The sequence below is a fragment of the Phacochoerus africanus genome, chromosome 8 (genome assembly GCF_016906955.1).
Source record: "Phacochoerus africanus isolate WHEZ1 chromosome 8, ROS_Pafr_v1, whole genome shotgun sequence".
Classification (NCBI taxonomy): Eukaryota; Metazoa; Chordata; class Mammalia; order Artiodactyla; family Suidae; genus Phacochoerus; species Phacochoerus africanus.
The window spans coordinates 135,587,228-135,610,710 of record NC_062551.1 but is presented as its reverse complement, the minus strand read 5'-3'; the positions used below and the strand labels follow the sequence as shown (position 1 = coordinate 135,610,710).

Genomic DNA, 23,483 nt, shown 5'->3' with positions numbered 1-23,483 from the left:
AAATTAAAAAAGCAACACGTGTGTAACAGTGCCCGGCACCCAGTATACATTTGATAAATGCAAGAATGAATAAATAAAAGCAGTACCAAGAAAAAGCTTCCTCCTCAACACGTTTATACATTCCGCTTATGCTTATAATTCAGTATTCAGAGTATTTAACTTATAGCTTAGTTGTGTACATGTTTTCTTTTCCACTAGATTTTAAACACTTTGAAGGCACAGTGTGCCATGTTTAGAAAGTAAGTAATAAGAATTTATTGAGGGTAAACAAGTTAAAAGCACTGCTACTTTAAATTCACTTAAATTCATGTGACAACTTTTGAATAAAAGGGTGCATATCATGGATTACCAACAATGTATCTTAATGTCAGTTGCTACAAGTTTTATACTAATCCAAATTTCCAGCATTTTTTTCCAAAGAAGAAATAATGTATTGCCATCACATAGAGGGCCCAAAAACATACAAAAAAATCAATACAAGATGAAAAAAATAAATATATGTTCATAATCTACAGGGAACTTGGCTGGTGAGACTCTTATTTCCTCCAAAAAGGATGAGAAATAACAAGAGAGATGATCTTAAAAGGTGAACTTCCTTCCATGTTCTTAAAGAAACCCAAATTTTTCTTTCAAAAAGAATTCAGTTCATACTTCTGTAAAATACAGTGAAACTACTGCTGTAAAGTACCACTGTTAAAAAAAATTAAAAATAATTCAGTTCAACAGAAGTAACAAAAATAAATCAAAAGGTAGAAGCTATAACTTATTAAGTTTAAATCTCTTAAAATAAGATTTATAAATCTACTAACCATGGAAAAATTAAGTACTAATTTCTTATGAAAAGTAGTCATTTGTCAATTACCGTCTTTTCTGCCACATTTGTTCAAAAGCATCTGCAAGTTCTATGTTGGTAATTTCTTCAGAATCTTGAAATTTCAAGAACCCATTCCCACCATGTCCTTATAAGAAGAGTCAGAAAGATCAAATAGATATATTTTTAATGCAAGCTGCATACATGCAGGTATAAACATTCACTTCATTCATGGGAATATTTTAATGTTATTTGTTGTTTTTATGCCCTACAGTAAAAAGTACTATAAAAATAAATAAATTTAACTTTCTGCTATACCAATTAAAAAGAGACTAATGATAGACTGTGTAAAACATAATAGATACAATATATTTAAGAGTTTTTCTATCATTCACTTTTAGAAAAGCACATTTATACTTTTCAATGGCTCCATATTATTATGTCAGAAATGAGTTTCCACAGACAAAATTTCTCAAATACCAGGCAAACATTTTTGATGAGGAAGGAGTTGCAGACACTACTAGTCCCATGGTAAGCTAGCACTATTCACAGTGTATACTTGAAATGTTATACCACTAGGAAATACAGTTCCTACCTAAAAACTGATGTTTTTAACTACCACTGTCATGTAAGAATTAACCAGAAGATTATGACTTTATTTATTTTATTTTATTTTTTTGCTTTTAAGGGCCACACCTGTGGCATATAGAGGTTCCCAGGCTAGGGGTCGAATCGGAGCTTCAGCCTCCAAATCTGGCCTACACCACAGCCACAGCAACACGGGATCCAAGCTGTGTCTGCGACCTACACCACAGCTCACAGCAAGGTCAGATCCTTAACCCACTGAACAAAGCCATGGATTGAACCTGCACCCTCCTCATGGATGCTAGTCAGATTTGTTAACCACTGAGCCACGATGGGAACTCTGATTATGACATTTAGAATGCATGACAGGGAGTTCCCATCGTGGCTCAGTGATTAACAAATCTGACTAGGAACCACGAGGTTGCGGGTTTGATCCCTGGCCTCACTCAGTGGGTTAAGGATCCAGCATTGCCATGAGCTACGGTGTAGGTCGCAGATGAGGCTCAGATCCCAAGTTGCTGTGACTCTGGTATAGGCCTGCAGCTACAGCGCCGATTCGACCCCTAGCCTGGGAACCTCCATATGCTGCAGATGCAGCCCTAGAAAAGACAAAAAAAAAAAAAAAAGATAGAATGCATGACAGAGCTAGTCTGTCTGGATACAAATACTAGCTTTACTGCTTAATGACTGTGTCATCTTAGGCAAATAGCTTTATGTTTCTATGCCTCAGTTTCCTCAGCTGTAAATAAGAAATGTATCCATAAGATCATCATTAGGCTGACTATATAGTTTCTTGGTGCAGATTTCAAAAAGGTATTTCCCACTGGGTATCAAAATAGAAAAATCTGTCTATTTCAGTGCCCCCTCTAAATACATGCAGTCCTGTGAGCTTAAAAGCAGCTCACAATGGCTATGCCTTTGTGGCAGAAAAAATATATATATTTCTCATTAGACACAACTCAATAGACACAGTTGAGTAAGTGTAACCATATACTAGATCTCAAATTCCACTCACCACCCTAGCCAGACACTTAAGTTCAGTGCACAATCCATACAACCCCACATGACAGTCCTGAAAATCAGCACCAAAATCTTTAGACTGTTGTAAGCATGAAATGCATTAATGCACACAATGATTAAGAATACTGCCTGATGTATCCTAAGCTTCAATAAGGATTAGCTATTACCATTTTTATTATTATCATAATTATCAGCCCTCCTACTCTCCTATGTGGGTTGGGGCCAAGTCCTAAATGTTTTAGGCTTGTGGGCCACGTGTCTCGGCTGCAACCACTGGACTCTGCCATTGCAATGTAAAAGCAGCCGCAGACAACAGGTAAAACAAACGGATGCAACTTGTTTTGAAACCTTTTTTTTCAAAAGAGGTAGCCCTTCCATCGGTCATGGTTTGCCAATCCTATCTTCGATACTGGAATTTCTTCTCTATCTGGAGTTATGCTGAGAGAGTACCAATAAACGCAGAAAAAAAAATGTAAAATCTCTCATTTAGTACATCAAAAAAGCCAAGCAACGAGACTGTACTTCATCCTATTTCCCTTAAAAGCTTGAAAATTTCCTGTAAATATCAGATGAACTAAAATGAAAATTTTCTTGATTTCATTGAGTTAATTTGTAGTTCATAAATTAACTGAATTTTAAAAGCTATAAATAAATGCAACATGATAAAGAAAAGTAAACCACTAAGTAGGGGTCAACTGTCTTGCTGAATGATATCTAAGAACGATCGGAACCTATTTTAACATCAGTTGATAATACACTGTTCTCAAACATCAACTCAAGGTGTTATTCATTACAGGAAAAGAGAGACCTTCACAACTATTTTATCCCCAAATAATTCAAGGTGTTTAAATTTCTTTCCATGCAAATGCCTTCAGGAAAAGAATCACAACATATTCTACCATTATACATCTAAATTCTGAAATTACCTGTCATATAAATAAGAATATTGCTCCTATCATCAGAAAGAAGACGTTTTGACCGAGGAGTACTAGGTGGAATCCTCCCAGTTAATACACGTAAAAAATTCTCCACAGTTACCTGAAAAAAAAAGAAATCAGATGAAATAGAACTTGGGGTTCTATTGTTTTTCACTTTCAAAAACATTCCTTGGAGCATGATAATGTGTGAAAATAGAAGGTGTACATGTATGTGTAACTGGGTCACCATGCTGTACAGTAGGAAAAAAATTGCATTGGGGAAATAACTATTAAAAAAAATTTTAAGTGTTTCGTCTAAAAAAAAAATTCCTTCTTCTTTCTCTATGTGTTATTCAGCATAAACTGAAAATAAAACACAAAGAGAAATATAGCAATAAAAATATTTTTATTTAAATAATGTGCTTCAAAGTAAATTTGTTTCCATTTTTTAAAAATACTAAAAACAAATAAAAACTACATTGGAGAAAAATAAGTTAATTATAAATTTAAAAGTTCAAATGCTGTATGAAGTATTGCCAAAAACTTAAAAATTATTAATATGTCTTCATAGGCAATCGTTTGAGAAAATACAAAATATAGAAACATAAATAAATTCAACATAACTACTGCAATTAATACGCGCAACTACATGGTTAATTCTAGATTAACAATGAAAGACAGGTTCACAATAAATTGTAAAAATAAAGCCATAAGGATAGATCTATAAATAATCCTCAAATTATGTATCTTTGATTTTTTAATGAATACTGTCATTTGAATTTCATTAGGGTCGTCTTTAACATATAAAAAATCTGTAACTCTGTAAATTAGATTTCCCAACCAGGAATTTCTGGACCTCTGGGATTCTTCGAAAGATACTTAAAGTCTTACAAGTATAATGATAATTTGAAGTTATATTATACAGATCTAAATTTAAAAAGTAGAAAATCAAACCAGCTTTCTTGCTTGACTTTTCTCTAATCATGAGTATGTAAATGTCTGTGTGTGTGTGTGTGTGTGAGAGAGAGAGAGAGAGAGAGAGAGTAAGCTGTTTGGTTTACATTTCTCTCAGAAGACAGTAAAACACTAAGTGCTTTTTTTACAGGTCTTCTTGTGGCTAACAAGGAAGGGAAATATTTGGTCTACATTTTACAATAACTAAATAAACAAATAAAAAGTGCAACATTCATAAATATCTAATTGTCGAACAAACATTTTTGAGTACCTTCAGAGGGCTATAGGTACTCTCTAGTGTAAAATAAATAAAATATATGCCATATCCTCAAGGAACTTAGCCTGGGAAAAGATAGTCTTTTTATTTTATTTTTATTTTTTTGTTTGTTTTGTCTTTTCTAGGGCTGCAACATGCGGCATATGGATGTTCCCAGGCTAGGGGTCTAATCTGAGCTGTAGCTGCCGGCCTATGCCACAGCCACAGCAACACTGTAACCATCACCACAGCTCTCGGCAACGCCAGATCCTTAACCCACTGAGCAAGGCCAGGGATCAAACCCGCAACCTTATGGTTCCTAGTCGGATTCGTTAACCACTGAGCCACGACAGCAACTCCAAGATATTCTTTTTAAATTGCCTTGAAATATAGGAAATTGTGTCATCCTTTTGGTAGGCTTGATAAAAGGGGAAGGACTATCAAGGAAGACTTCATCAAAGAAGACTTCACATTTTAAACATACAATCTGCTAAATTTAAAATGATGTTTTCAAAGGAAGAAAATAATAGTATAATGCCATTTTTTCAAGTTTAGATTTTTATTTTTAATTGTAAATGCATAAAACACTGGAAACATTAAAAGTAGTTACCTATAAGTAGTTATTTTAATATCCCCATAATTAATATATTTTCTAAAAAAATAAAACTTGAAATTTCTAGATTAAATATGAAAAATAAAGAATACATTTACTTTAAAAGAAAGTTGATACTTTCAATAACCTCAATAAAATACCCTAGTACAGAAGCCAAGATAAAGTTGTTCTATCTTAGATAACATATATGAAATATTCATGTTGGGGTAGTTTTACTCAAATGTTGTTTCCTCAATGTGAATTGCAGAAACAGAATTGTATCAGTGCTTCAGTGACAATCACGTACAAAGTTTAAAGAAAAAGAATACGATTATTTTATTCTACCACTATTTTAGAGCTTAATAATGCAAACTAGATTTCAGAAGTGTTGCTACATTAAACAATTTACCTCATAACTTCTATAATCCACTTCCACATCATCTCCATACACATTTAGTTCCATATTCTTGTGACTATACACTGTAGCTGGTTTAGGATTTCTAGGGTTGCATGCCATATCATCTGCAAGCATCAGAACGATGTGACTAGGAAAAAAAAAATTTCAGTAAATATACCATTCAAATAAAGCCAAAAAGTTAAAAACAGATTTATTTTATTTATATCACTGGTAATTATGTTCACTCTTTTCTTTATCAAAAATAGCTCAAAATAATTATTGAGTACATCTTTAAGAGGGCTTTAATTATTTTTTTCATAGCCTTACATAGTGTCAGTTTTAAATTTGAGAAATTAGAATAATATAGCATGAACTTCTCCACAGGACTAGGGAGTTACTATCTTACATTGATTTTTCCCACAGAGTATACTTTAGGTGATACAGCAAATGGAAGCTAAGATGAAGGAGCCACACTGTCCTCCCCAAACATTTTTTAAAATTTTAGTAATTTATTTAATACTCTCAAGACTTACAGAGTTCAACTATGATATTCCAAAGAATTTACTTTTCATAATCTCAAAAACTTGAGTATGAACACATGTAATCCATCAGCGAGTGCAATCATTGTACCACAGGAATACATCTATAACGCAGTCATGCTTCACTGGCTCCACTTCATCTCACTAACACCAGCCACCATCATCACTAGATAGAATGGAATTGCTGGAATAGCTCCCACTTGGCTGCCTGCTTCCACTCTCACCCTTTTGTAGTTCATTCTCCTTATAAGCACCAGGGTGATCTTCCTTAAATAAGTCAAACCATTAACCTTTCTCACTGAAAAAACTCCAAGGACACCCCATTATAATCAGAGGAAACCTGAAATTCCTTACATGGTCTAAAAGGCTCAATGTGGTCTCTTGCCCACTGTCTAACTTCAGCCCTTACCACTCATGTGCACTATGCTCCTTCCACACTGTTCGTTCCAGGCGTTTGCCAAGCCATTCCCAATTGAGGGGGCTACTGATCCTCCCTCCTCCCAAATCTTCATGTCATCACAATATCAGCTAAGGTACTCTATTCTCACTACATGTTTTCTTTTCCACAGGTCATTTACGAATCCGAAATCGCCATCATCTCCCACCACCTACTCCATTAGAATCCAAGCATTTCTCTGAGGGCAGGAGCTTTACCTGTCCTGTTCACCACTGTATCACTCAGGCTTAGTAACTGAGCCTGGCATATAGTAGGTATTCAATAAATATAGTCATTGAGTGAATGAAACATTTTCATTTTTGCATATATTTCCTTTGAGAGAAGATTACCAAGTCTTAAATACTTCCTACCTTGATCTTACCATTAAAACTGAACATGAATCAGGCAATTCTTTATTCTACCATATACTTGAGCTTCCCAAACATAAGGGAAAAATTAATGTGGCATACGTAATTAGTTTGGCAGGAGACAGCAAGAAGAAAATGTTCTGATGCATATGTTCCAAATACATTAAAGTTCAAAACTGAAACACTGTGATTTTTCTTGAAAATTGGCTAGGTTTCTATTTTGAAAGGGTTCCAACCCTGCCGCATTCAAAGAGCAGATCTTCAGCTGTTACTGATTCATACTCACAGAAGGTAAAAGTTACTCCTCTTGAAATGGAAATATATCTCCTCTTTTTAATAACTTAAAGTGATTTACATTAAGTTATTATCAATTATATCTTTTTATTATAGGCCACTATTAAAAAGAATGAACTGACCTCTAAATCTCAATATAAAATAAGAATATCCCTTAAGGCCATGTTTTTGGTTTAAGGTGAATATCATTCCTTGAAAATAAATGATTATTTAATAGCTATACAATGCCAATTTCATAAAGTAGTAGTCATTTTAGCATAAAATTATGAATTCAATCAAAATTTTGATTGAAATATGAGTACTATATAAACTTCAGTTAACATAATCAATATATCTTTAAAAAACCATTAGATTCATAGATAATAAATGAAAAATAGGACAGAAAAAAGACTGAATTTCAAAGATTTAGAAACCCAACCACATATTCCAATGCACTGTTCCTGAAAGTTAAATGTTCAGAATTCTTTTCTGGAGAAATAAATTCTCACTTGGCCCAAGTGTTAAATTATTTGTATAAGGATACTTAAATATATGGATGAAAGTAAACTCTTTAGGCTTATTTCTTACAGAACTATAAGCAAATAAATACAAAATTGTAAATTAGTTTCTAACGAAACTACCACACTAAGAATACTCTAAGAACATTAATTCCATTTGAAGGATGATGTTATTTTGCTGCAACTAAATGACTGCAGTTGTATTTAACAGGAAAAAGAGAGAACTTCAAGTCTGGTTCTACAGTTCATTTTTTTTTTTATTTTGACATCTGCACTACAATATAAGTTGATGATATAGAAAACATCTGTTCGCAAAAGTATGTTGTACAAAATGCAATTCATAACTTCCAGGCTCTGTTTACTGTTCAGGATAATCAGATCTTATGTTTAAGCCTTTGCCAGTAAACATTCTTTGAACACCAGTTATCATGCAATCTAACTTGTCTCCTTAAAGTGCCTTTTTCACCTGAATACCAGCATAGTGTCACAGCAGTTATTTAAATCTTCACTGAGTGGGTATCAATTACTACTAGAATCGAGACAAAAAAAAAAAAAAACATTGAAGACAAAGCAAATTGCTTTGTTATCTTATTTAAATTAAGACAAAAATCCCTCAAATATATCCAACTGATAGAAGAACGATATTCTTACAGTTTGACAATCCTATACTACCACCATGTGTGATGACTCAACTATCATACTTTACACAAGGCCCTTTAAACCTACATCACACAATAAAACACATGGTAATATGGCCTTCTCTCAACACCAAACCAAAAAAAAAAAAGGTAAGCACTAAAACTGCATAAAGTTCAAAGTGGATTTGAAACAAACACAATAGTTATTTATATAAATAGTTTCCAACACAATGCTTAAATCATGCACTCACTCCTGTTACTTAAAAAAAAAAAATGAGGACACCCATATGTATATCTACTAATTTGTAAGTCATATGTATTTGTTACTTTAAATATATATAATGAATATTAGTGAAATATAAAAATCTCTAATTTTTACAGATTAAAAAAAAACATAAAGAAACTGCTAATATTTTCTTGCCTTATTACTATTTAGTGTCTGATTTAATAGAACACTCAATCATGCTTAAATAAATTTTAAAGATCATAGACACAAAAATGATATTTTAAAACTTCTCAAAAACAGAAGACATGAAACCCAATTCGGAAAACTTCTATGAGAGGAAAATGGTCTAAAATAAATATTTCCCATGTTTAGGTTTGCCTAACACTGAAGGAATAGGTAAGCCCTGAATCAGGGCTGCTCATCTATTCCTTAACCTCCTCTCTGAAATTTTCCCTTGGCCCAGTTAGGAACCAGTAACCAATGGGTTGAAAAAATAATTTTTTTAATAAATAAACAATCTTTCACTGCTCTAGACCATTAGAGTATGAAATTTCAAAAAGCTAGCTTTTCAATAGACTGGTATTACCATAATAAAAAAAATTTAATAAATTAAATTTAAATAAATTACTATACTCGTGAAAGTGTTTTTTAAACCACTCACTTAAAATTGCAATAAATAAATTGCTGTACATTCTATAAACATATTACTAGTTAAGTAACACTACCTTAGAGCATCTTCAGCACCCAGAGTTACACCAAGCTTATCTCTAATAATATCACCATTCCAATCTAAAATAGTAGCTGAAATGAAAGCAGCAGGACATTTGAGGATCACAGAGATCTTTGAGGCTCTCTTGAGTCTCTGGGTTTCTGCTCATAGGCGTTGCTTTTTTTTCTCCCCACATAAATTATTTAGAATGCTCTGTGGGTTATTGCTTCCGCAGCAATGCAATGACTATTGGATCAAGCAAGTTCAACACATTTTGTTATATAATCATTAGCTTGATGCCAGAGTAATTTACTTTTAGGCTTTTCTTCTTCTTTGTCTTGCATGTCCTGAGCAATTGCCAAGTTAATAAATCTCACCACCAGTGAACCATGATACTAATTATAACAAATCTGCTAGCCACAGGTGCTGGACCATCAAGATTTTCTGGACTACTTTCAATTGCCAAATGTCAAACAATTGGCAGTTCTAGACTATATATAGATGCCAGGTATTTTGCACTTATATTATTAGAAATGAAACTCAAAAAACTGCACTGCAGAGATAGAAAGTCAACAGCGGCAGACATGTTACATAAGGTAGGTAGCCATAGGCTCACATATTTAAAGTCACATGTGGTTTAGTATAATACAGTAATACAACAAGAACACTTATTGAGTACTTGGTATATCTCAAGCACTGCACTAATAATATAAGCACATTATCTCATACATTATTTCCGAGATACGTGTAACTATCATCCCTGTTCTAGAAGTTATGAAACTGAGGCACACAGAAGTTAGGTAACATGTCCCAGGTCACGGAGCTAGTAAGTAATGGAGTTTGGATTGAAACTCAGTTTGTTTGGCATGAACATTTGCTTTTAATAATTCTGCATTACCCTTAAACTATGTGAATTGGCATTTGAAAGAGTTTAATGTGTTTTGTAATAACTAATAATTCAATCAAATCAGGTAATTAAGTTAAATGCATGCACTCATTACTGCTGTTCAATTTTTAGGACAAATAACATAAAATAGGCCCCTGAAATTCTAAAGTGAAGAAGAGCACTAGAGCATGCTTCTCCTTTAAAGGTAGTAAGGTATAACCGAAAAATTTAAGTGTCCACTTAAACGCAAAAATTAGAGAACAGAACATCAAAGAGATACTGGGATTAATGTTCTAGACATTCTTCCAACAATTCTCCAAAGCCCCTGACTCTTTTCTTACAGAAAGGCATTGGGATGACATCCTGCTACTGGCCCTTCTCTCACCAAAGTCTTTTCAGCCACCATGCCTAACATTTTCACGCTTACCATCCACACCTGCACCTCCACATGCAGCCTAAGTCTTGACTGCTCCATCTCTGCTTCCAAACATGCCCAATATTAATTAACCATTCTTCCTGTAAGGAAGGAGAGGGCAAGCAGCAGACATGTCCAATCTACCCCTTGCCCTTCCTAGTATTGCATAGGAAACTTTTTCATCTCTTTCCTCCTGTTTTCCATTGCTCAATTTCCCACTAAGTAGTTTACTGACTTAAGCACCTCAAGGCTTGGAATTCAAATCTATGCATTGTATTAGCAAAATTACAAGTTATTATATTTCCTGAACATTTTGGGTGGCTCACAGAAATAAACAAAATACAGAATGTTGCAATAATCAAAACTACAAAGAGGTATCACCTCACACCAGTCAGAATGGCCATCATTTAAAAGTCTAACAAATGCTGGAGAGGGTTTGGAGGAAAAGGAACCCTCCTACACTGTTGGTGAGAATGTAAGTTTGTACAGCCTATTATGGAAAACACTATGGAGCTTTCTCAAAAAACTAAAAATAGGAGTTCCCATCGTGGCTCAGGGAAAAAGACAAAAAGACAAAAAAAAAATTCATAGTTATATCCACCCGAATTTTTTTTTTTTTTTTTTGGTCTTTTTGCTATTTCTTGGGCCGCTCCCGCGGCATATGGAGGTTCCCAGGCTAGGGATCGAATCGGAGCTGTAGCCACCGGCCTACACCAGAGCCACAGCAACGCGGGATCCGAGCCGCGTCTGCAACCTACACCACAGCTCACGGCAATGCCGGATCGTTAACCCACTGAGCAAGGGCAGGGACCAAACCCGCAACCTCGTCGTTCCTAGTTGGATTCATTAACCACTGCGCCACGACGGGAACTCCCACCCGAATATTCTTAGCAGCACTATTCACAACAGCCAAGGCATGGAAACAACCTAAATGTCCATCAACAGATAAATGGATAAATAAAATGTGATACATACACACACACATATACATACAATGGAATATTACTCAGCTATAAAATGAATGAAATAATGCCATTTGTAGCTACATGGATGATCCTAGAGATTATCATACCAAGCAAAGTAAAAGACTATCATATGATATCACTTCTATGTGGAATCTAAAATATGACACAAATGAACTTATCTAGGAAACAGAAACTTACTCTCAGACATAGAGAACAGACTTGTGGTTGAAAAGGGGTAGATAGATGGTGAAGGGACAGATCAGGAGTTTGGGGTTAGCAGATGCAAACTATTACAAATAGAATGGATAAATAACAAGGTCCTACTGTAGAGCGCAGGGGAACTATATTCAATATCCTGTGATAAACCATAATGGAAAAGAATATAAAAAAGAATTGTGTGTGTGTGTGTATATATCTGAATCACCTTCCTGTACAGCAGGAATTAACACAATATTGTAAATCAACATACTTCAATTTAAAAGACTTTTTTAAAAGAATGTTGCTGCATTAATGAATGCCATTGTTCTAGTATAATCTATATTTGTCAAAATACATAGGATGAATTTTTTAATCTTAATATATAATGCATACAGTCCATCATAATGGAAATCAATAATGCAATTTTTACATGGTCTCATGTTTAAGAGAAATTTTACTTTTTGTTATTTTTCCTGTAATGATCTGTCCTGATTTAACCAGTGTCCCCAACTCATATCCTTTTATGACAAGTATCTTGACAAGTATTTTAACAGTCTCTATATAATCACTAGAATGCTATGGTTTCCTATGACTTTACTACATTGCCTGAATTGTACATTTTGCCTGAAAAATATATTCAAACGTTAATCATTAATAAGCCTTTTTTTCTTTTTTTTTGCCTTTTCTGGGGCCACTCCAGCGGCATATGGAGGTTCCCAGGCTAGGAGTTGAATCGGAGCTGTAGCCACCAGCTTATGCCAGAGCCACAGCAACGCAGGATCAGAGCCACGTCTGTGACCTACACACAGCTCACAGCAACGCCAGATCCTTAACCCACTGAGCAAGGCCAGGGATCAAACCTGCAACCTCATGGTTCCTAGTCGGATTCATTAACCACTGAGTCACGACAGGAACTCCGAGAAAGATATTCTTAAGAATTAAGCTTAGGTATTCTTCTCATTAAGAAGACTTGGATGGCTATGCTTCTTTTGAGGTATCAGTTTTACCAGTTTTTAAAAAATCTATTTGGCAAACGATAAAATAGAGACCCAACACTGGTGGTGAAGAGTATTTTACCACTATCTCTGTTCTTTCATTTTTGCCCTAGTTTTTTAGAATCAAATTGAAGAGGAAAAATATTAAATGGAGACTATGACAGACAAAATGAAAGGGTAATTAAATGGAAGATAATAAATCTCAACTAAATGTAATTCAACAACTTTTAAAGAAAGATAATGGTATTAATTGACACGAATTTGATTTAACCATACCAATATTAAATTGTACAGACACTCACTATAATATTTTACCAGATTATCAAATCTAGATTCCCTATTTCAATAAGATTATAAAAAATAAGATTAGAAGCTATGGAAAAAATGGAAACAAGGTAAGATTACAGGATGAAGGAAACAAATACTTGCTGAGTTCACTGTGTGACAGGCATGGGGCTGTAGTCCTTTCAGATATTTAATTCTCACCAAATCACAACAATCCTATGAAGACTATTATTATCTCCATTCTAAAGATAAGGAAATTCAGTGAGGTAAGATCACTTGCCCAAAGCTGCACAGTTGGTAAGCAGAAAAGATGAGATTTGATTTCATAGTCCACACACTTCCCATCCACTTCTACATTCTTTGGCAGAATGGAATATGTTGTTTTTCACTCCCAGAAGTGAGCAGAGCAAGACATTCTTTAATAATTTCTATACACACATCAACAAACAGTTAAGGGGACATCACTTTTCCTCATAAAGATTCTCATCTGAGCATTTCCCATGGTTCAATGAAATTTATGCTTTAAATTTCATTTCAAATATTTTCAATTTTTTTTCTTTTTCTTTTTCTTTTTCTTTTTTTTTTTTTTTTTTTTTTTTTTTTGCTTTTTAGGGCCGTACCTGCGATATATGGAGGTACCCAGGCTAGGGGTCAAATTGGAGCTCAGCTGCCAGCCTACACTACAGCCACAGCAATGCAGGATCTGAGCCACATCTGCGACCTATATATACCACAGCTCGCGGCAATGCCAGATCCTTAACCTACTGAGTGAGCCAGGGCTGGAACCTGCAATCTCATGGTTCCTAGTCGGATTCGTTTCCACTGCGCCACAATGGGAACTCCTTTTCAATTTTTTAAATAAACAAGTCATTCAATTTTAGAGCTACAGATTTTAAGTCTGTTTTCACCTTTTAAAAAAACTGAAAAAAAATCTTCCCAAAGTCTTTCTTTTTTTTTTTTAATAATGATTTTTTTTTTCCATTATAGCTGGTTTACAGTGTTCTGTCAATTTTCTACAATAAAATCTGACTAAGAAAGCTTGGGGGATGTTATGTTCTGATTTCAACTTTTTTTTCAAAACCCAATACGTGCCTGTTGCCTCTGTTAACAGCTGCACTGCCTCCACCCTGCAACCGACCACCATGGAGTTTCCACCCTACAGCTGCCTGGGTCGCTTTGATACCCACTGTATGATTAGGCCACAGTTTTCAGTGAATAAACATACTCCTTTCTGTCATCCATCGCACATTTACGGAGTTTCTGAAGGTCAGTGAAGATGACTGCTAAACAGCGTGAACTTTATGAGGACAAGAGAGCTGTAGAAACTCATTACTATTCCCCCAAGAAGCCACCTAAGAGCAGTGACCTAGACACAAGCGTTTAATTGAAATCCACGGAGCTTTTTCCAGTTCTGACCTAGATGGGGTAAGCCTCAGTGCACTTCCTCTCTGTCCCTTGATATTACAAGATTGAAGACTTGCTGCTTCTTGTGAGGAGATTCATTTCATTCCCCACTATTCCCAAATTCCCAAGTTCAAATGGAGGCAAGTGAAGTTTCTTCACATCATTTCTGCATTTGATTAAATTCTTTCACAACCCTAAAGAGTATTTGACTAAATTAACGTGTCTTACATGAACTGCCAACTCCCATGGAAGTCACATACAAGAACATGATAGTTATTATACACCATCCAACCAAAGAAACCTTAAACAAAGTCACTGAGAAATGTAAGAAATATAGATTATCACAGTGGTAAGAGTATGTGAAGCAATGCAAGACACTGCTCTTATGCAAAAAGAAGGCATCCATGTTCTTTTTTTTTTTGTCTTTTTGTCTTTTTGCTATTTCTTGGGCCACTCCCGCGGCATATGGAGGTTCCCAGGCTAGGGGTTGAATCGGAGCTGTAGCCACCGGCCTACGCCAGAGCCACAGCAACGTGGGATCCGAGCCGCGTCTGCAACCTACACCACAGCTCACGGCAACGCCGGATCGTTAACCCACTGAGCAAGGGCAGGGACCGAACCCGCAACCTCATGGTTCCTAGTCGGATTCGTTAACCACCATGTTCTTGACTGATCCAAGCACATCACAGTCCAACCATATTGTTGATAACCAGTTAAGTCTTGTAAATATCAAGTTATATGAAGAAACTGGTTATCGTACTGCTGCTGATCACTGTGTTGCCCTAGCATTAATAGAAGGTGGAGTGAAACAAGAAGATTCAGTACAGATCAGAAAACAAAAGCAGCATGGCGCTTCTAACATCAAGCAACTTTTGTATTTAGAGAAGCATCACTTAAATGTGTCTACGCTGCAAAGACTACAAAGGTCAATAAAACTGAGGTGACTGATGCTACTGTCCTGGAAATGGAACTTCTGACTTCGTCGTGCATATCAGCCAAGAGTTGGCTCAGGTGAGTAAGTCTAATGAAGCTTTTACAGAAGTATTGAAAAGTAGTTTTACCAGGCTACATTCCTGACAGAACCTCTATGTTTAGGTTACAGTCAACCTATTCAGACACTCAGCAAAAGATTCTTGCTATTCAGCATTTAAAATTTGTTTATCATTTGTTCCAGTCCCTGAAGCCACACAGTACTGAGTTATGTCTTCTTTAAATCTATTTCCATGCCATAATCTTTTCAAAACATAAGAAATCTAGTATTTTTTTAAAAAATATTAAAAAAAATAAAAGATAATTTAAAAAGAAATTTAGAAACATTAGGTATCACAATACCCAGGGTAACACGTATATTATTTTAGTATCAACTAAAAGCCTAGGAACCATGAACACTCCAGGTCTTATGTGGTTTACTCCTCCAGTCATTTCAAACATTGAAAACAGGGCCTATATACTTATTTGCTTGCTCACTTTACACTTACATTCGCCCGCATTCATGTCAGTATACAAGTTTGCATAACCATTGATTTTTGTTAAACTTTTTACCAAGTCACATGGGGTTATTTAATATCTTTCTATAAATCTCATTTTGTGCTATTATAGAAAATCTGTACTTTGAAAATCTACATTGTATATAGAAGTATATCTTTAATGTCTCCAAGCAAAAAAGCTTTACAATTAATGTTGGCACTTTTGTGTGCAACTTAACAGGAAGAGTCTAAAAAGGAATGGGAGAGGGCTAAATATTTAATTTGGGGGGGGGTGTCTTTTTAGGGCTGCACCTGTGGCATATGGAATTTACCAGGCTAGGGGTGGAATCGAAGCTACAGCTGCCAGCCTATACCACAGTCACAGCAACACAGGATCCAAGCCGTGTCTGCAACCCACACCACAGCTCACAGCAACACTGGATCCTTAACCTCTTAAGTGAGGCCAGGGATTGAACCCACTTCCTCATGGATACCAGTCGGGTTTGTTACCACTGAGCCATGATGGGAACTACTAAATATCTAATTGAATACTTCTAGGAAGACACTGACTTTATCTTCTGCAGAATATATAGAATATGTTCTTCAATTTAGTTAAAAGAAAAATTGCCATGTCTGCAGCATGTGTTCAAACCCACACCACAGCAATAACCAGAGCCACAGAAATGACAATGCCAGAATCCTTAACCTGCTGAGCCACCAGAGAACTCCAGTAAATATATTTTAAGGGCAGAGATGTTTTATTATTGTAACTAAAAAATTCTTAATCGTAAAATTCTTGAAATTCTTGTTATTTTTCCATACCTGTTGGAAGTTATTCACCAGCTATTATTTTTGTTTGAAGTGTATTTTTTCTTTCTCTTCCCAATCTCCCTTTCAAAAAAAGAAGCGGGTTCCTGCTAGTGAACTGAGCAGACATCTAATTTTCATATGCCTTTTGAGTTGTATAACTCAGTATCTGGATACTGGATAGTTTATTATGTAATTGATCAAGAGGTGATATGTATTAATGTTAGTTTAACCATATGTTTATATTGTCTAGTAATAGTGGTTATACTTCTGTGGGACAAATAATTTGTCAGTGTTCACCAGCTTGTAAAAACCTAGTACAAGAGCTAAACATCTAAGTAAAAAGCAAACTTTTTTAAAAAGACAGTATCTATGAACTGCTTTCTTGAATAAATACAATCTACTAAACAATAACCTTTATTAGTATATCAAAGCTAACATTTGAATATCTATTTTATTATATTTAACAATATAGACAGAAGAAGTACAAGACATTAAGTTAGCATTTATGGGCCCAGAATAAATTCTAAAATATATTTGTAGAACAATCTCCCTAATATGATCTTCTTAGATTGCCCTTTTGTTTCTAGTATGGTGGAGAAAAACTAACAGTTTAGGTAAATTAATATCCCATTAATATGGGTTTTACTCTCTAAAATTTCATATCTGAATTTTATGATTTGAAGACTCGAAGATGGGTACAATTAAATGTAAGTGAATTAGTGGGTATAAGGATTTAATGTCAGGGTACCTTTTACTGAATTGAGCAACCTCCCACTCACGCTTAGGTCAAGTTCTTGGAAACCATTAATATAAAACTCTGTGAAATATCTTTTCTCCAAAGAAATAAAATTATGTTCACAAATGTTAATTTCACTTATACTTTTAACACCCCTGAGTCTAATAGAACATGACTGAGAATTACAACACTGTTTCTATCAATTCTTCAGGAAAGTCCTCAGAAATTTCTCTGAAATACTTATCATCACTTTCCATGGTGAAATGTCAAGCTTAGTCTGACTTATTTTGAGGTCACTCTCACAGCCAAGTACTTAGATTTTTCATGGAAGCTTACTCCTCTGCTCTTTTCCCTTTCCTTTACCCCACTTCAGTTGAAATTACAAAAACCAGCAAGCATATTCTAAACACCATTCACTCTTGACAACATATTTCTTGGCTGGAAAAGGAAAGGAGGAGGAAGGAAAGAAGAAATAAGGGAGAAAGGAAGAGAAGTAAATTGGTGTGTATTGTCTTTCGCCCCATCAATTGTCTGTCTTCGTTCCTATTTCTCAGACCAATTAGCACCTATCTAAAATCTATGACATCAAATCCTTTTACTGATGCTTCAATACAGCTGACCCTTGGTATCTACAGGGGACTGGTTCCAGGAACCTCTTTGATTACCAAAATCCACATATGCTCAAGTCCTTTATATAAAATGACTTGGTATTTGCATATAACCTACACAGCAATATTCTCCCTAAATTTTAAATCGTCTCTAGATTACTTACAATAATACCTCATTGTGGTTTTGATGTGCATTTCCCTGATGATAGGTGATGTTAAGCACCTTTTCATGTACCTATTGGCCATCTGTACGTCTTCTTTGGAAAATGTCTATTCAGTTCTCTGCCCATTATTGTAATTGCACTGTTTGTTTTTGCTTTGGTTTGGTTTTTGTTTTTGCTATGGAGTTTACATTTTTTAATATTAACTCCTTATCAGGCACATGAGTTACAAATATTTTCTCCCATTCAGTAGATTGCCTTTTCGTTTTGTGGATAGGTTCCTTTGCTATACAGAAACTTTTTAGTTTGTTATAGTCTCACTTGTTGATTTTTCCTTTGTTACCCTTGCTTTTTATGTCAAAACCAAAAAATCATCAAAAAGACCAACATCAAAGAGCTTACTGCCAACATTTTCCTCTAGGAGTTTTATGTTTTCAGATCTTATGTTCAAGTCTTTTAATCCATTTGAGTTGATTTTTGTGTATAGTGTAAGTTGGTGATTCAGTTTCATTGTTTTACATGTGGCTGTACAGTTTTCCCAACACCATTTATTGACTATCTTTTCCCCATTGTATATTTTTGGCTTGTCATAAATTAACTGATCATATATATACATGGATTTATTTCTGGGCTCTCTATTCTATTCCATTGGTCTATGCATCTTTTTTTATGCCAATACTGTACTGTTACGGTTACTATAGCTCTGTAATATAGTTTGAAATCAGGGAGTGTGATGTCTCCAGCTTTGTTTTTCTTTCTCAAGACTGCTTTGGCTATCTGGGGATCTTCTGTGGGTTTTTGGGTTTTTTTTTTTTTTTGTCCTTTTTGCCATTTCTTGGGCCGCTCCCGCGGCATATGGAGGTTCCCAGGCTAGGGGTCTAATCGGAGCTGTAGCCACCAGCCTACACCAGGGCCACAGCCATGCGAGATCCGAGCCGCGTCTGCGACCTACATCACAGCTCACGGCAACGCCGGATCGTTAACCCACTGAGCAAGGGCAGGGATCAAACCCGCAACCTTATGGTTCCTAGTTGGATTCCTTAACCACTGTGCCATGACGGGAACTCCTCTTCTGTGGTTTTATACAAACTTTAGGGTTGTTTTTTCTATTTCTGTGAAAAATGCCATTAGAATTTTGATAGGGACTACATGAATGTGTATATTGCTTTGGGCAGTACAGATGTTTTAACAATATTAATTCTTCCAGCTCACAAACACAGAATTTCCACTTATTTGTGTCTTTTTCATCTCCTTCATTAATGTCTAACATTTTTCAGTGTACTTTCAGTGTATTTTCACGTCCTTGGTAAACTTTATTCCTAGGTATTTTATTGTTTCTGATGCAACTGTAAATGGAACTGTTTTCTTAATTTCTCTTTCTGATAGTTCATTATTAGTACATAGATGCATAACATATTTTTGTATATTGATTTTGTATCCTATAATTTTACCGATTTCATTTATTAGTTCTAACAGTTTTCTGGTAGAGTCTTTTGGGTTTGCTATATATAATAGCATGACATCTGCAAATAGAGACAGTTTTACTAAAAACTTGTACTCTTAAACACTATGCTAATAGCTTCCCATCTAAACAGTGATTTCTTTACATTTACATAATCCTTGGACGCAAATGAATCTTAAACTGGTTTATAATTGATTTTAAAATAATCATTCAACAAGACTACTTAATACGGTCTTCACAAACACTTAGGCAATCAAGTTATTGCACAATGTGACATAAAAAATTAGATATAAGATGCCAATAGGTGTACTTTACTGGGGGTGCCAAAATGAAAATAAAATAGTTTTCTGAGTTATTTTCAAATTGAAATAGATGGATAGCACTAGAGAAAGCTTATCACAGGAGAGAGCTCTAAAGATAGGCTATTGTAATTTTGGTTAGGTTATTAGATTATTGTTTACAATAAATATCAAGTACATTGAGTTATGCAAACATTAAGTTCATAAGGTATATTTTAATTGCTTTCATTTATCCTTTTTCCTTAATATTTTACTTATTTGTACTGATGAATTGGGAAACAATACAATATAATCACTGTACCAGGATTCTAGATTTAGATCTGCTACCACACAGTTGTTGGCTTTTTTTTTTTTCCGTTCCCAGGAAGTTCCCAGGCCAAGAAAAGAAGAAAGGAATCAAACCCATGCCACATCAATGACCAAGCCACTGAAGTGACAACACTGGATCCTTAACCCACTTCACCAAAGGAGAACTCCTAGTTGTTAACCTTTAAACATCACTTTACTTCTCAGGAATACATTTTTCTCATGTGGAAAATAAAAGATTTCTCTGAACTACTAATTTTGAGGTTTGTCTCCAAATTTTCAAATATAAATGCTTTTGAAGATTTAAAAAAAAGTTTTTTATGGTACAAAGATTTGAAAGGAAGAAAACTATAATTATTTGTAGATTTTATGGCTACCAAAAAAAGAATTTAGAGTTAAATTATTAAAATTAATAAGAGCTTAGCAAGTTGCTGGAACAACATACAAAAACCAACTGCACGCAAAACAGAAGAAAAAAATTTTTTTTCTTTGCTTTTTTTAGGGCCATACCCATGGCATATGGAAGTTCCCAGGCTAAGGGTCAAATCAGAGCTGCAAGTGCTGGCCTACGCCACAGCCACAGCAACACAGGATCCAAGCTGCATCTGCGACCTACACCATAGCTCATGGCAATGCCAGACCCTTAACCCACTGAGCGAGGCTAGGGATCAAACCCATATCCATGGATACTAGCTGGGTTCATTACCACTGAGCTACAATGGGAACGCCGAGAAAATGTATTTTTTAAATACATTTATATTATTAACCAAAAAAATATAAGACAACTAAAAATTCTACCAAAAATGTTTATGGAGAAAAATTCAAAGTTATGTTGCAGGAATGGGGATCCCTTCTGGATTGTCCCTGGCCAATCATCTTGCTTGGCTCATATTTGGTCTGACTCAGGGTCCTTCCTGGGGCATGGGCATCTCTCAGCCAAGGATTCCACTACCATCCAGTCCTCTAGCTCAGGAATCAGGAAGGTTGATCGGCTCATCCCAATTGGCCCCTCCTGAATTTTTCCACTTAGTTTTACAACACATATTATGGGCTGGCGTCTCCTCGCTCTTTTCGGCCCCTCCCAAATTCTCCCAGTTAGTTGTTCCTTATAGGGGCCTCCTGTCCTGAGACAACTTATGCAAGCAGTTATTATCATGCTTGACCTAAGTAGGCAGTTTCAGTCAACAATTCCCTAACAACTATAAACAAAATTAAAGATATACTCTACTCATAAACTGAAGGATTTAATACTATAAAGAAGCCCATTCCCTCTAAATTAAAATTCACTGTCATGCAAATCAAAATCCTAACAGGGTTTCAAGAACTCAACAAACTTCTTCTAAACTTAATATGAAAGAACAAGACCCAAGAATAGCCAAGACAATTCAAAAGGAGAACAAAATCAAGGAAATCAAATTACCAGATAAGAAGATAGTAACAGGAATGAAGACAATGTAGTTATTGTCAAGATAATAGTCACTCCTGCCTTTGAATGTTCTGCTTCTTGTCTTCTGTAATTTCCTAACAGTTTTGATGAAGGAATAAGCATCTCTCACTTCTTCAACAACCCAAAACCCTCCTACGTATTTACACATCAATAAAGAAATTTCCCCTTTGCTCCATAAAATCCTCCAAGATCTTCTTAGTCTTACAAATGGATCTTATTAATTATCTAACCATAAGAATGTGATAGCAGTGGCCAAAATGCTCCTTTTAGTGTTGTCACTACTCTCCTCCTTGGAGCACATTTCAACTTCTTAACTATTCTAAATGTTTACCTACACAAGATATTAAGCACTTCATCAGGAACATCATGCGGGGTGATGGGCAGATCAGCTACCAGTATGAGAATAAAATGACAGACTGCTTAGAATACATAAATATCTACATTCAAACATTCTTATTCATATATTTACAAAGTATATGAGAAAAAAACTGTTGGGAAATGACAGATGACAAAGCAGAACATTCAAAGGCAGGAGTGAATATTATCTTGACAATAACTACAATAATAAATTGCAAATTATTTACAAGCACATTTAAGGTTCCTGTCCTTTTGTTCATAAAAAAATGAGTCAAGGTCATAAAATAAACATAGCAATAGAATAAAATTTTAAATATATATCTAGTTATTCAAAAACTTTTATGAAATTTTATGAAATGGTTTAAAAATGAATGAATAGTTTAAAATATTACCACCCAGTGACTTCCCTGTAGAGAATAAAGTCCTACATAGTGACCCAAAGGAAAGAAACACAGATATATGGGCAGAAAAGGACAGTGCAGGGGATGTTCTAAGTGTTCTAATGGGAAGAATGGTAAAAAAAAAAAAATAGAAATGGGAGTGAATAAATATTGTGTAGTAGATGTCATAACAAATTAACAAATGAATATAGTAAGTTGGAATTAACAAAGCAGTAAAGATGGAAGGCTGGTTGAAATTTTTGGAATTTTTAGAGAAACAACAGAGTTACTGCAGGTTCTTAATCGTGGGAGTGAAAAGGCGAAAGCAGTGCCTGAGAAAGATAATTCCAACAGCTGTGTGTAGGATGAGTTGGAGGAAGAAAAAGACTAGAGGTGGAATAAACAGCTACAAAGCTGCTCAAGTACAGAAGCATGAAAAACACAAAACGTGAGATAATGAAGTCTTGACAATAGTAAAAACTATGGAAAAAAGAAGAAAATGGGAAAACAAGAGATGTTCCTTATATTTTCAATTAACATTAACCATTTCCATAACATCCTAGTATCGTCACATTCAACATGTAGTTACACATTTTTTAATTAAATATGGTATTAAATGATCAGTGTATACCATAAAATGAGATCATGTTATTAAAAGAATTCTCTAACTATAAATGTTACAAAAATATTACCTGTTGTAATTTCTTAGGAGATATTTGTGATGTGATAGAAACGGTCCAGCCATAAAGTCAAAACACCTGAATTCAAATTCTGTTTCTATTATTTCACAGTATCTTTAATGGACCTTAAGGAAGTCATTTGACCATTCTGAGAAACCATTTTTTTAATTTTTAATTTTTTTTTTTTTTGTATTTTCTTGGGCCACATCCACGGCATATGGAGGTTCCCAGGCTAGGGGTCTAATCGGAGCTGTAGCCACTGGCCTACGCCAGAGCCACAGCAACGTGGGATCCAAGCCGCATCTGCAACCTACACCACAGCTCACGGCAATGCCAGATCCCTAACCCACTGAGCAAGGAAGGCCAGGGATCGAACCCGCAACC

General features: G+C 35.1%; 1 protein-coding gene across 1 annotated transcript in view; it reads right to left on the bottom strand.

The window, feature by feature from the left end:
- PIGK (phosphatidylinositol glycan anchor biosynthesis class K) overlaps window positions 1-23,483 on the bottom strand; it is a 117,554-nt gene that overhangs the window by 80,332 nt on the left and 13,739 nt on the right. The window contains exons 4-6 of the mRNA XM_047794363.1: window positions 5,545-5,680; window positions 3,343-3,454; window positions 863-959 (exon numbers count right to left, since the gene is read on the bottom strand). Coding sequence (XP_047650319.1) covers window positions 863-959; window positions 3,343-3,454; window positions 5,545-5,680 — 345 coding nt within the window. The remainder of the gene's footprint in view (window positions 1-862; window positions 960-3,342; window positions 3,455-5,544; window positions 5,681-23,483) is intronic.